General features: G+C 43.8%; 1 protein-coding gene and 1 non-coding gene across 5 annotated transcripts in view; both read left to right on the top strand.

Annotated features, from left to right (window-relative positions):
• LOC106658245 (transcription factor hamlet-like) overlaps positions 1 to 12,122 on the top strand; it is a 62,698-nt gene extending 50,576 nt beyond the window's left edge. For 3 of the 4 annotated variants that reach the window (XM_023459758.1, XM_014380103.2, XM_023459757.1), the window contains exons 4-8: positions 87 to 194; positions 875 to 1,043; positions 6,854 to 6,965; positions 8,783 to 8,939; positions 9,035 to 12,122. In XM_023459758.1, the coding sequence (XP_023315526.1) occupies positions 87 to 194; positions 875 to 1,043; positions 6,854 to 6,965; positions 8,783 to 8,939; positions 9,035 to 11,320 (2,832 nt within the window). In that variant the 3' untranslated portion in view covers positions 11,321 to 12,122. The remainder of the gene's footprint in view (positions 1 to 86; positions 195 to 874; positions 1,044 to 6,853; positions 6,966 to 8,782; positions 8,940 to 9,034) is intronic. The other variant, XM_014380104.2, reaches the window with a different exon arrangement.
• Positions 12,123 to 13,438: 1,316 nt separating this feature from the next.
• Positions 13,439 to 13,511, top strand: Trnat-ugu. The gene has a single exon. It is a non-coding gene; the product is annotated as a tRNA-Thr (tRNA).
• Positions 13,512 to 13,787: the final 276 nt, after the last annotated feature.

The following is a 13,787-nucleotide window of genomic DNA, read 5'->3' as shown; positions in this document are numbered from 1 at the left end:
TTTTTTAACAGCGATTATTTTTCAACGCGTTTTACTCAATAAGATGAAAAAACAATCCAGAGATTAACGAGAGATTTTTGTTTCAGGAGACTTACTACGGAGTGGTGGTGAAAAAGGATTGGTTCAGGTTCGTTCCCGTCGTATGCAATAAAAATGAGGCGAACGTGGAAAAACTTCACAATCAAGATGGATGGGTGAGTTTCTACCTCAGTAATAATGAACAGATTGATATCGATGACAATTTTATAATTTTTGACGATTATTTACCTATAAATTGGATATCCTAATTTTTTAAATAAAAATCATACAAAATAATTGTTATAGTACGGCAAAGTAAGATAAAAAAAATTTCTACTGCAAAAAGGCGTACTGCTGAGCGAATCTCGATGCATTTAATAGATGTACACTGGAAGAAGCTCAGCAGTACAACCTTTATTTGCGAATAAAAGTTTTTAACATTATAAAGTTTCATTAACGAAAGCATTCCCTGTGTGGATGTAAGTCAGGACGTGAGTGGTAAAATAATAACGCTCGACCTCCCGGCTAAATTCCAAAAGTCGTATACGCGGCGAAGCGATTTTAACTGATTTCGCATATGTTGCGCGTCCCGTGAGCGAATTGCTGCATACCCCATGCGTGTACTGGAATGAACATTCCACGCGTTTATAAGCCAAGCAACCCCCCCGCGAGTGCGAGCGATCGACGACTTCCTGGCGTACTTTGGAATCGATTGACGCGCCCGAGCTCCAAAACGGATGTCTTTCCCGTTCGTGGCCGAAATTCGCCGCGCTCGATTTAATCTCCTTCTATAACGACAAAAAAATATCAATCGAATCACGAAATGAAAAATCATTGTTTTAATTGACTCCAACAGGGATATTATTTGGCGAAGAAAACGATATACGCCGGCGAAGAGCTGATCTCGTACGTGGCGCCGGGACAAGAGCAAGAACAACAGCAGCAACAACAGCAACAACAGCAGCGACAGCGTCAGCAACAGCAACAGCAACGGCTGACCGAGGACGAAAACACCAGCGAGTTCGGTAAGTCGAGTGAGCGTAAGCTGTTACGAGTCTGAGGTTGGACGTTTTTGCTTGTACATAATATTGCGGCGCGTCAGGTGCGCACGCGGGGGTGAATTTATATGTATAAATCGGAGCGGCCGTGGGTTGCTCGTCATGCCTCTCTAACTTCGTGATTCACCTGGCCCCTTTTGTGTTTGTGTGTGCATGTGTTTGTGGATCGGTTTTAGGATAGCCGTTGAAAATTATCCAACAATAACGCCATTATCGCTTTCTTTTTTGTTTAGCTAGAACGTTGACTTTTTGGTACGTGTTCAACCCTCGATTAAGCTCTTTCTTTCTCTTTCTCTATGCTTTGGGTATGCTTGTAACGTTTTTATTTAATTAAAGATAAGACGAGGGGAGGGCCGAGAGATGCGAATGCGTTTAACGACGCCCATAAAAATTAATCTCGAGCGAGAGTCGCATGGAAAAAGTTTTTCGTTCGTGAAAAGAGAGACATGATTTTCACACTCTCTCTCTGTTGTTTCTCGCGTGCTCACAGTTCAGCTCGTGAATCGTCTTTATATCAATGATAGCCAGCTGTCGTGGTAATTAAAACTCGGGTTTAATAATGCTTCGAGTAAGAGAAAGGGAAAGTGAGAAACTTTGCAAACTTATACGACGACCAAGTTTCTCCGCTGCTCCGGTAGGCTGTAAAGTAGTACACTAGGCACTACGATAGAGCGAGTTCGCCTCGTGCATGCTCATCGCTCGCGACGACCTTTTCTCACCCTTCGGGCAATATCGCAGCGCGGATGAGTTAGTTAATTAGAAATTCCGATAATTTACCAATTCCGGGCTATCGTTCGTGCTCGCTGCCCTAGACAATTTTGCAGACAGAAATATCGCGAGCGTGGCGCGATCGGACGAGTCTCGGGGTGTGCAAAAGTTCTCGGCGCAAAAATGGTAAGAATTACGCACCGGGAGTTACGAGGTTAATTAAGTCACTGGCAGAACGTAAACCAGAGTGGGCCGTGCGCGACTTGCACACAGACACCCGAATAATCGTGTAAAAATTAATTAAAATGAGTCACGCCCTCGACACGAAACAGGGATAATAAAAAAGTCACCGATGAAAATTAGCATCTCTCAATGCGGCTGCAACACTGGAACACGCAATAATAGAAGAGAGAGAGAGAGAGAGAGAGACCCGCAAAAGTACACATACGTTATACTGCAACAAAGAAGAGAATCGAAAGAGAACATAATACAAAAACCATCGTTACCAACACAAACCAGCACCAATGGAGCACACCGCACATACGAACGCAGATACACACGCACAGACACACGGACGCAGACGCAGCAGGAATCAAAATCTATTGGGCATATAATGCAGGCATGAGCGCGCGGCATGCTGCGGCACACGATGTAGAGAAGCCGAGAATAACACGCAGCAGAGAAAAGGATGTGTCAGGATCGCAATGGGAATGATGATGTCAAACCAGAGAGAGAGAAGAAAGAAAAGGCAGTAGCATAGAATTGTCGCCGTGTACATTTATATATAAAGTCGTGTTGCAGCAACCCTTGCAAAGAGCGCGCGGCTTTCACATTATATATAGAGAGAGACAGACCCAAAGAGCAATAATATAATGCGCGAGGTGGTGCGATAGGGGGAGGAAGGGGGTGAGAGGGGTGGGGGGCATCTGCGATGCTGCTGCTGCTGCTAAAGGGATTTCCATGTCCCTTTTATGGGTCCAGGTTGTAGCCGCCGCCGCCGCTGTGGGAGGGATTCGGCGTCATCATCGTACAGCCGTCAAGCAAAAAGGAGAGAATTATTTTAACGCGAGCGAGTGCGCGCCTCCTTCGGCTTGTGCGCATATATACGGGGGTGCCTCGAGTCTGCAGTCACACGTATACACACTCGGGTTCATATTATACATAATATTTCGCGCGCGCAGCCTACTTATTGTATTCACGCATCTCTTTGTACGGGTTATTATATTGGTCGGCTTTAAACTCACACACACACACGCCTTCGTGCATATATTTCACAGGATGCTGCGCTCGGCTACATGCGCGTACCAATTTGATAATACAAAACGAGATGTTTTTCCATTAATGTATCTGTCGCGTTTATATACAAAATAAAACATCTGTCTCTGCGCGAACACGAGTATTCTTACATTATGCCGCACAATTGTGTAACTCTGATTGACTCGTCTGTCTCGTCGAATTACAAGTACATAAACGCACATTGTCGATTCTTGCGATATTTTTTGTTTACCGGCTATGCTACATGCTGCAAACGAGATCGTGCGTGAATATGAAAGTATACGGCATTTTTTCGTATCCGTATAAAATTCGTTGCAGTTCGCTCCTTACCTCGCTGGACATTTATAATTGGGCATGAAAAAAAATCCGAGCTCCGATTGTCGAACACCCCTTTTGGGACGAAATAAAAAATCTAAAACAGTTTAGCATGACTTATTATTTGGGTACCGGCACATTTTTTTCCTCTCTCTCTCTCTCTCTGTCTTTTTTTCTGGCTACAGCAGCACAATTACCGCAACGATGCACAGTGGCACGAGTCTCACGATAGTCATTTTTTCGGTTTATCTCTCCGCGCCTGCCTCTCTCCTAACGTCTCTATTAGGCTTTTCGATATAATTTATGACTCTTTGGCGCCGATTAGCAGTAGTGGAGCGCGCGCGCGTGTGCCAACTACTGCAAGTAAGGCTGCGGCAACAAAAAAAAAAATCCAGCTCTGCTCGCATGTCTCTGTAATATGTGTGCTGTATGTGCAGTCAAAGAAGAGAGAGAGAGAGAGGAGCAAAAAAAGGGTGTATCACCGCCGCCACCGTACGACGTATAACGCGTACACACCATCGAACAATGGGCTTATAGGCAGCACGCGACACTTTTATCTCCTTTTTTTTTAATAGTTCGTGTTATAGAGGGTGGTGTGTGCGAGCAGCGAGTTAGCTATAGAGAGACAGAGAAATACAACTCGTTGTTGTTGTAACCCCATCTGATTCATCGGCGAAACGGCGTCTAATGACACGACTATTTGGCGTTTAGCCTCGCTTATATGCACGCACGCGCGTGCACCGCCGCCGCCTTTGCCGCGTCGTGTCATCTGTACACACATTCAGGCAGACGCACACAATACGACGCTTTATTATATCCAGGCGTGTTTATTAGGAGATTTATGTTGCACATTTTTCATCCTTCTCGTCGTCGTGCAAAACGATTTCATTTCGCGATGTGCGTATGTGTGTGCATTGTACGGGTTTACGCGCTCGCGTTAATAAATACGAATCTCGTATTATATACGTATAACGTAGCAAGCATTCGAAATAGTATAAACGCGCGATGTGCGTACTACGAACGCAATCACAACGAAATTTCTCACGTTCGGACTGTTCGCATTCTCTCCTTTTTTTCTATTCTAATTAAGAGTCAAAAAGGAGACATCGTTATTACGCTCGCTCGCATCGAACACATGTCGCACGCCTTGCTTCGTTTGTCCTAGCACACAAACACATACATACAATTATACATTTGACGAAGGTGCACCATTACGCATCATATAGTACGCATAATGTAAAAAGACGACGGCAAAAAGCAACTTAAATTGCACCTGAAGTGCGCGGGCATATACTTGCGAGCCTATACACCGCTATTAATTTCTGTTACTTTTTCCCATGCGAATGTACCCTCACCGATGGGGACGTCGTCGACTTGGCCCTATACGTGGAGCGGCGCACACAGTACGCCCAAGTGTGTGCCGCGCCGCGTCGCCGCTGCAGGGGGTGTCTAGAAGTGGATCCCACCTGTTGACTTTCTGTATACTTCGCATAGCTCGATCGCTATAACTCGCACGCATTTTCATACACATCGCGCGTAGCATATGCACACATACTTATCTTACTTGTCCGCTCTGGTCTTCGAGATCGATCTGTGAAATTAACATAACATTGTGCATCATTACCGCTGTATACGTCCCTCATCTGACGATGATACGATAACGACATCGACTGTACGAAGCTTAGTAAAACTCCTAGTCATTCCGAATTGGGTTAATGCTTGTTCAAATCATAGAAAGTACAATTGAAAGAATGAATGAGATTTATTAGTGAGCACAGGCAGAGACTCGATGCAAGAGAAGTCGATCATATTCGACATCCCATTGTCCGGGAAAATAAAAAAGGAAGAAAGGTAACAGCGAACCTAATGATGGCATCATTAAAAATAAATGTGTGCGCGCAGTCGTCGTGGTTTTCGGTCTTGACGCGCAACGTGTATGTACAAGAGAGTAAGTGAGGGGAGAGGGGGGGTTAAAAGTCAAGACTCCGCTTGGTGGTCGGTTCCCATGAACGATTCGTTGGGGGTATACGTGTGCACGACACGACTCGGCCGTATAAGTATCCACCATATGGCTAAATATATAGAGAGGGTAGCAGCGATCGCGGGCAACGTCGTCGGCGCGCCAAGTGTGCAAGTGCCGGGAGATTTAAATAACCGTTGGAGAAAAGGCGCAAAGATCGGAAACGACCGCACGAGCGCACTTCCTCCCTCCGAGTTGTTTGTTGTTGCGCGCGCGCGTCCCCGGGTAGATAGTTAATTCGACGTCGAAGCGAGAGTTCGTTTTTTGTTCTTGTTTAAACGATTTTTCTAACGTATATGAATTTTTTTGACTGTTTGATTGTTTCCGGTCACTGGTTTTTACAAATCACCCATTGCGATCCGATTGATATTCTGCTTTTTGAAACAAGTGTTGCAAACCAAAGCTTATCAGAAATTAATTAGTTTTATTCTTTCAAAGATGGGGACTACTCTTCCCGATGAAATTTGTTACTAATCGAATCTCATCAATATAAGTAGCATGAAAAAGACAGTTGACTGTTGCGATTAAAACAAACACGCCAACGTGTTATAGCATCGCTAAAGAGAGTCAAACAGTCGAAAAGCCAAACGAACTTTCGCACGATTGTTATTCCTAAGGCAGTAATTCAAGTGGTCGGGTGGCAGCCGTCGCACGGGCGAAGCCGCACGCGATGTGCGTTTACCTGTGTGTGTATGTGTATGTGTACATGTGCCGCGCTATCATATACGCGCGTCATGCCCTCTTACTATATATTATACAGGTATACACACACACTCACACATGTGGGAAGGTGTAGGAAAGACGAAAGGCGCTTCGCGATGGCACGATATACACATGTGGGTGCTTTATAAGCTGGTGTGATTCGTAAGTAACGACCCCCTTCGAAGCATAAGTACTATCCCTCGTTGCTCGACTTCCGACTTCCACCTGCGCCGTTGCCGCCACCGCCGCGTATAATACTGTACTGTCCTCGACGTGAGCGACCTGCTGCTACAACTCGATGGGACATACATTGCCCACACACGTACATGTATGGTATAGTTTCACCCAAAACTCAAGAGCAGCAAGACAGAGAGAGATAGGCGAAAGACAGAGAGAGGGAATGGCTCTGGGTAACGATTGGTCGAGTAGTGCTCGAGTCGGCGCAAGATAATTATTTCTCGATGTAACGGGGGGAGGGGTAAAGAGGATTATATTTTGACCGGACTGGCTTTCAAAGTGATCATTCGACTGCCGGATCTCTTGGCTTGCGTAGCGGATGAATTTGTCGAGTGCAGCTTCTTCTTTTCTTAGAATCGATTAGTGTTAGAGCAGTAAGTATCCTGGTCGCGGTACACCTGAAACAGAATATAATCGTTGTTAAATAGTGTTACTTTGTGTGGGTTCATACAAAAATTCTTATAAAATGAATCAGTGTTCTGAAGTGAATTTTAACGACGAATTATCTATTGTGTTACAGCGTCTCAACATAGTGGTACGTCGCATGCGGATGATGATCGTTATGACGATTTAGAGTTACCAGTTGTCATAAAGTGTGCCGTGTGTAACAAGTCATTCTTCGACATCGAGGTGTAAGTATTTCATTTATCAATTTTTACAATTAATTTTCATTATGAAATTTCAATTTCTTCGCATTTTTTATTCTTTCTGTTTTTAAATTATTTTATTAGCTATTCCAAGCCGATATTTTTAAGTTCATACATATGATTTCGGTACAATGTATGACAATGAATAAATAAATATAGATAAACAATGCAAAACCATATAAAATAATCTCATTAGTATCTTCTAACATATAATTTTCAATTTTGCGTGACGTCTCATCTAATTAATATTTTATCAAAAGAATCTTCCTAAATATAATCAAAATAGAGTATAACTTAAAAGTTGAAAAAAATATTATAGATATATCATTCAGTACGATTTATTAAATTTTAATCGATAAAAAAATCTCGGCTTTGTTTTGTTGAACCAAAAGCGTCACTCGGGTAACTAACTCACCCCTATATTATTTTTTCCAACCCGAAATGATAATTCCCCACGATCAAAAAGTCAAATCGTAGATCGTCGATTGCGCCGCGCTCAAATCGTGCTCAATTAACGTTTGAAAAAAAATAAGGGATATATATTACGACGCGATGCGACGACGCCCTTTTCTGCGGACAGACTGAAAAACGTCGATTATTAATTACCTACCCCGAGCGCGCGATGACGATCGAAGGGGTTTTTCGTGCGACGCCTATCTCTGCACGAAATCTCGATGATATAACCACGTGAGTTTTGCATTATCCAGCCATTTGCAGTCCGTGACACGTGCGTGTGTGTGTCCTTTGACCCTTCGTTTGTATTACTTTTTATCTTCATCCTACGTTTAGTTGACTTTTTTCGGTCTGATTTATTTCTTTTTGTCGACGTCATTAATTAATGATTGTTTGCACAATTAAACCAGCAAGATATCTTTGTATTATTAAATTCGTAGTGCATAAGATAATTGTCAACGCATAATATAAATTCGCGAAGTCAAAGAAAAAAAGAGTTCGGGCGTATGCTTCTTCGAATGAGCAGACATACGCACGTGCTTCTTTATTCGATCGGGTAAAAAACGATTCTTAAACGCGCTCCTTGCGTCGTACAATATTCTTCGAGTTAAAATTAAAAAGTGACCTGAGCAATTTGTCACTTCAATACGTTTCGGCGAGCTATCTAAAAAGGCCATGGTGTCATCTCTCGAGGGGATATTAGTATATGTTAGATAAATTGCTTGTTTCGAAACGGCTTTTGCACCCTCTGCTATCGTTGCCGAATTATAAACTAATATACGAACGTCGATATATGATACTACGAAAGTTGAACTCATAATTTTTAATCAATTTCAATTGTCTGAGCTTGTAATATTTGCAGTGAGATTCATTGTCTGATTAAACATTGAAGAGCTTTGATAATATTTACTAGCAATTAGAACTCTTTTATCTTTCGGCGCATTTGTTTTAAAAAGAAAAAGATACCACACGAAGAAACGTATCAATAATGGAAACTTTATTGGTCCGATAATTATTTCAATTCGTTTCGAAGCGCAAAGGATTCACCTGTTGTTAATTGTTTCTCGACTATCGTTCTCGAGTCTCGCGCATATTTTCGTCGTATATAATACCTATCAACCCCTCGGTGCATAGCGCGCTCACCAGGCCGTTATTCATCGGTCGAGCTCGACTGCGTATGCGTGTTCGACGCTCATCGTCTTCTTTCGGCAATAATGACTTTCGCGCCCTCGACCCCGCCTGAATTACAATTGCTCACCCCTCCCTGCCTACATAGCAGCTAATACGTAACGTATTTATATCGCTAGCGTGCATGCAATTAGAATATAATCTGATTTTTATCGTTGCAGACTCAACAGCCATCTCATCACGAAGCATCGATACCCCTCGGGCGTGCACAACTGCAAGAGCTGTCCGGCCGCGTACGCCTGGCTGCCGCTGCTCGTTCGGCACCGAGTCGTCGCCCACGGCGACGTGCGCAAGTACTGCTGCGAGAACTGCACCAAGGTAAGTCGGAGCGATCCCCGCGCGTCGCAAAAAACCTCTATCTATCTATACTCTCGAGCTTTACACCCTTGTACTTTCAATCTCTCGCTAAACAGCCGTGTGACTCGCCGCAGGTCTTCACCGACGCCTCGAATCTCCAGCGCCACATCCGGAGCCACCACGTGGGCGCCCGCAGCCACGCGTGCTCGCAGTGCGGCAAGACCTTCGCCACGAGCTCGGGCCTCAAGCAGCACGCCCACATACACAGCAGCGTCAAGCCGTTCATCTGTCCGGTCTGCAAGAAGTCCTACACGCAGTTCTCGAATCTCTGCCGGCACAAGCGCATGCACACCAAGTGCCAGACCCCGATAGTCTGCGACAAGTGCAACGCCACCTTCCAGACGACCTCGCACCTCACCAAGCACAAGAAGTGCTGCGGCACCTTCCCCTCGCTGCAGTCGCCCCAGCAGCAGCACCAGCAGCACCACCAACAGTCGGGTCAGCTTCCTCCGTCGGCGCAGCAGCAGCCCGCCGGGGTGGCGCCGCTGCCGCAGCCACCGAGCGACACCAACATGCAGACCAATCCCTTCCTCTATCCAGGACAGTCGCTCTTCCCGCACTTCTATCCGTCTGATTTCATGAACTATCAATCGAGCAGCTTGTTGCGCGACTACTCCATGCACTGCTTTCAACCCAAGATCGACGGCTTACTGTCGGCGACGATGGACAGACGATTTTTGGAAACGACTCAGCAGCCGCTCAAGCTCGAACCGAAACGGGAGGACGATCCTCGACAGCAGGATAGTCAGACGCCGCCGCGAATGATTCCGCCAACCAGTCAGGAGCTGCAGGTCTCCAGCAAAGTGTCGCCCAGCGCCGCGGAAGAGGCGACCTCGAGCTTGAGACCGTCGCCGGCGAGACCACCGGCGTCCCAGACCGAGCGCGAGCACGAGCGTTCGCGTAGCTCGGAAGAGGAGGAGGAGCCAAGAATAAAGGCCGAAATAAAGGCCGAAGTCAAGGCCGAAGTGAAAAATGAATCGTCCGATTCGCCGACGGAGCTACCGTTGGATCTCAGCGTGTCGAAAAAACACCAACACGAAGACGACGACGAAGATAAAGAGTACGAGGTTAAAGACGTAGTTAAGAGAAGAAGGACTAGCTTCGAATCCGAAGTAGAAGAACGACGCAGCGATGCAAAGTCGGCGTCGCCCCAACCGACCACGACGAGAAAGATCGATCCGGAGTCGCCGATAGCTAGATCTAGATCGTCGCGAGAAAAGACACTGTCTCCCGATATCAAAAATACCCCTGTACATAGCAGCAGCAGCCCGCTACGGCCGAGCCAAGAGAGGACGCTGACCCCGCCCACGCTGTCGCATCACGAGGCAGCGCTGGCGCCGCACATGGTCTATCCGAAACCCGTGCACCACCCACTGTTCCTCGAAAACATGTACCGTAACCAGTCGGTGAGTCAGTTTCCCAATTTCTCAGCGGCGACGAATCCTCTGCAGACCATGCAGGCGTACGGTCGTGGCTTGCCTTTTCTAGGTCCCTTCGGCAATGGCTTCGGCGCGCCGCCGAGGCCCAATTACTCCGCCGTGCTTCAGAGAGCGCCCACGGCCGCCTCGGCTTACGGCTCGTTCGCTGCCGACGCGATGATGGCCGCGGCCGCGGCCCGCCACCAGCCGCAGCAGCATCATCATCAGCAGCCGCCGCCCGCCCTCTTCTCGAGCGCCGTGACGCAGAACCGAGTGCGCGACAGATACTCGTGCAAGTTCTGCGGCAAGAATTTCCCGCGCTCGGCCAATCTCACGCGGCATCTGCGCACCCACACGGGCGAACAGCCCTACAAGTGCAAATTCTGCGAGCGCAGCTTCAGCATCTCGAGCAACCTGCAGCGTCATGTGAGAAATATACATCACAAGGAGCGGCCCTTCGAGTGTCAGACGTGCAAGCGATGCTTCGGCCAGCAGACGAATCTCGATCGGCATCTGAAAAAGCACGAGGCCGAGGACGGTACGATGGTGGCGTCGGTGGCCGACTCGGCCGAGAGCAGCAACGAGAACGAGCGCGACGAGTCCGCCTACTTCGACGAGATACGCTCGTTCATGGGCAAAGTCACCTACAACGGCGGCGCCGGCGGGGGAGCTCGCAACGAGCCCTACGACTTCACTCCACCGCACCAGCAGGCGGCCCACATACCCAGCGCCAACGCGAGCTTCGAAGCCGCCGCCGCGGTGTCGTCCAAGATCGCCGACAGCAGCATCGTCCACGACGACAGCAGCGAGGATGCCCTGTCGCCCGAGGCCACCTCGCCGCAGCGCTTCGATCTGCAGATCGAGGGCAAGCGAGAACTGTTGAACAACAACATGGTTGAGCCGGTTCTCGGCGTGTCCACATAGTTAAAGCATCGTTTTTATTCTGCTTTTTCTCTTTGGCCGTGAAAATGATTCCAATGTTAAAAGGCTTGACACCGTGCTCGACACAAATCATTGTTACTTAACTGATAAGTTGATGTGTATGCTGTGAGAATTATATAAAATATATGTAAGCAGTATGCGATTTTATGCTTCGTCTGTCCCGTACGCGGATTGGTAATTTTATTTATGTATTATATGAATTTTTTTCCGACAATAGGAGGGGGAAAAATTGTTGATATTTTGATGACCGGTCAACTTTTTAAAATTGTATCACATCGCCAATCTAAGAAGTTTTCAGAATTTCATTACTTCATGTTACATAATTCACGTGAGAATCAATGAAAAATTGTTTGCGACAATGCGTGGAGTGAATCGAAAACTTTAAACACATAGTATAGTTTGATGTGTATGTTATCATTGATATAAAAATTGTTATTAGTTATTAGTTTAATAAAGAAAAATTAATGATCGTTCCTGATAAACGACTGAGTTATCTTATAGTTCATTTTAAACGAAAAATTAGACGAGGATCAACAATCTTCAGGAATAAAAAACAAACTAGTATTGCATTGGCTAAACGATTCGTTATTCAAAATTAGATTAGTCAATTGAAGCCAAAGCATCGAATGAGTAAATAATAAAAATCGAACGAGTGGAACGTGTAAATTAGTTATGTAATAATCGATTCATCTTTTAAGGTCTCCGGAATGTACAAAGTTTTAAAATAATGCGTTAAAATAAACCGCGATTTTTGTAAAAAGTTTACGTAGTTTTTAATATTAATGACTATAATATACGTTATGATAACAATTACAATAATTATATGATTATAATTAAACAATATTTCATTAAAAGTGTAAGAATCATCTGAATGAAAATGTGAATACTTTTAAATCATTAATAGAAGCGTAAGATGTTATCGAATTTGATTGAAAAAAGTATCATATCAATTAATTGTCGTAGCGCAATTATAAGGTGCAAGTTTTCATCGTGATTCAACTATGTAATAGTTGTAAATTTTATGAATCAGCACCGTATTATTAATCAACATAAGGAACACAGAGAATAATCGTGATTAAGAAATTTTACAATAATATAATACAAAGATATTATAACAATTTATTCATTCTCACCTATTATTTCAATGATTTTATATCGATTCTTTATGAAAAAAAAAAAATATTTGTAAGCAATTTCAACGTTGCACACATTTCCAAAACACAAGCATGTACATGTTATTAACATCATAGCTCTTTACCTCTTTTCCTCTAAAAGTCAGCGTATTCTTACTAATTGCGTAAGCATAATGACACTTATAATAATGATGTAATGAATATTATTATCTATAAATATTGTATAGAAAACTCATAATTCAATCATTAAAAATTCTGGTATTATAAAATAAATTTTTTTCATGATTTTTATTTATGCCTATTTACCTCCAATAAAACTTTAAAATTATAACAACAATAAAATTTATAATTTTAAATAATTCCTAACTTTAAAATAAATTGAGTGTTAGCTAGCTAGCTTCTCAGTTAATTTATCGAAACCCGGTGTATTTACAAATATTTTTATTGTCATGTACAAAACGTGATTGTCAATAATTGAGATCTAGAGAACAATTTTTTTTTAAATAGCGTCAAATATAAGTTATTACGTGTTTGGATGTATTACACATTTTTAAAGAAACTGAATCGGACTTGTTGTGTCGATATTTATTTTAAGAAAGAAAACGAATAAATGCACCCACCACTAATGAAATTTAAACTTGACATTTAATAATATCTGCATTGATTGTTTGCATGGAAGGTAGTTCAATTAGCATCAAACTAATTAATTAGCATGTTGCATGCAATGTAATATAATTTTTATTGGTCCATCTCTGAGGATATATGTCTAATGTCTATATAATACTGTGATATAATACTGTGAGTATCCTGATGTATTTCTTACGTGCAGTGCTGACACCTGGATATCCTTGCATGCAAGTTAAACAAGTAAAAGTTGCCGGTAATACCAACTGCGGACAGTTCGTAACTCTTTCCATCGTTTACAGATGGCGTTCTTATGAAAGTTTTACGCGTCCCCATGTCATTCGCCTCCATAGCTCAGGGGTTAGAGCACTGGTCTTGTAAACCAGGGGTCGAGAGTTCAAATCTCTCTGGAGGCATTTATTTTACATGTGATCAAGTACATCCATTTGAGTTTGCCGATGAAATCCCTGAAATCAATCTTCACAGGTTCAGTCATTCAATAAACCTAAACTGTTAAACGAGATATGACTTTTGTCTAAATACTTTTATTTAGACCTAATTTGTTTTTCGTATGGCAATCACATCTTCTTCTTAACTAAAAAAAAGGACAAAATTCTATTTTTAAACAAAACCATAAAAAAGGTTGGATCAGCCTGCAACCCATTCTAGTACTGATATCTGTGGAATTTTCA

Source organism: Trichogramma pretiosum, unplaced genomic scaffold, assembly GCF_000599845.2.
Source record: "Trichogramma pretiosum strain Unisexual culture from Peru unplaced genomic scaffold, Tpre_2.0 scaffold104, whole genome shotgun sequence".
NCBI classification, from domain to species: domain Eukaryota; kingdom Metazoa; phylum Arthropoda; class Insecta; order Hymenoptera; family Trichogrammatidae; genus Trichogramma; species Trichogramma pretiosum.
This window is presented reverse-complemented; position numbering and strand designations above follow the sequence as displayed.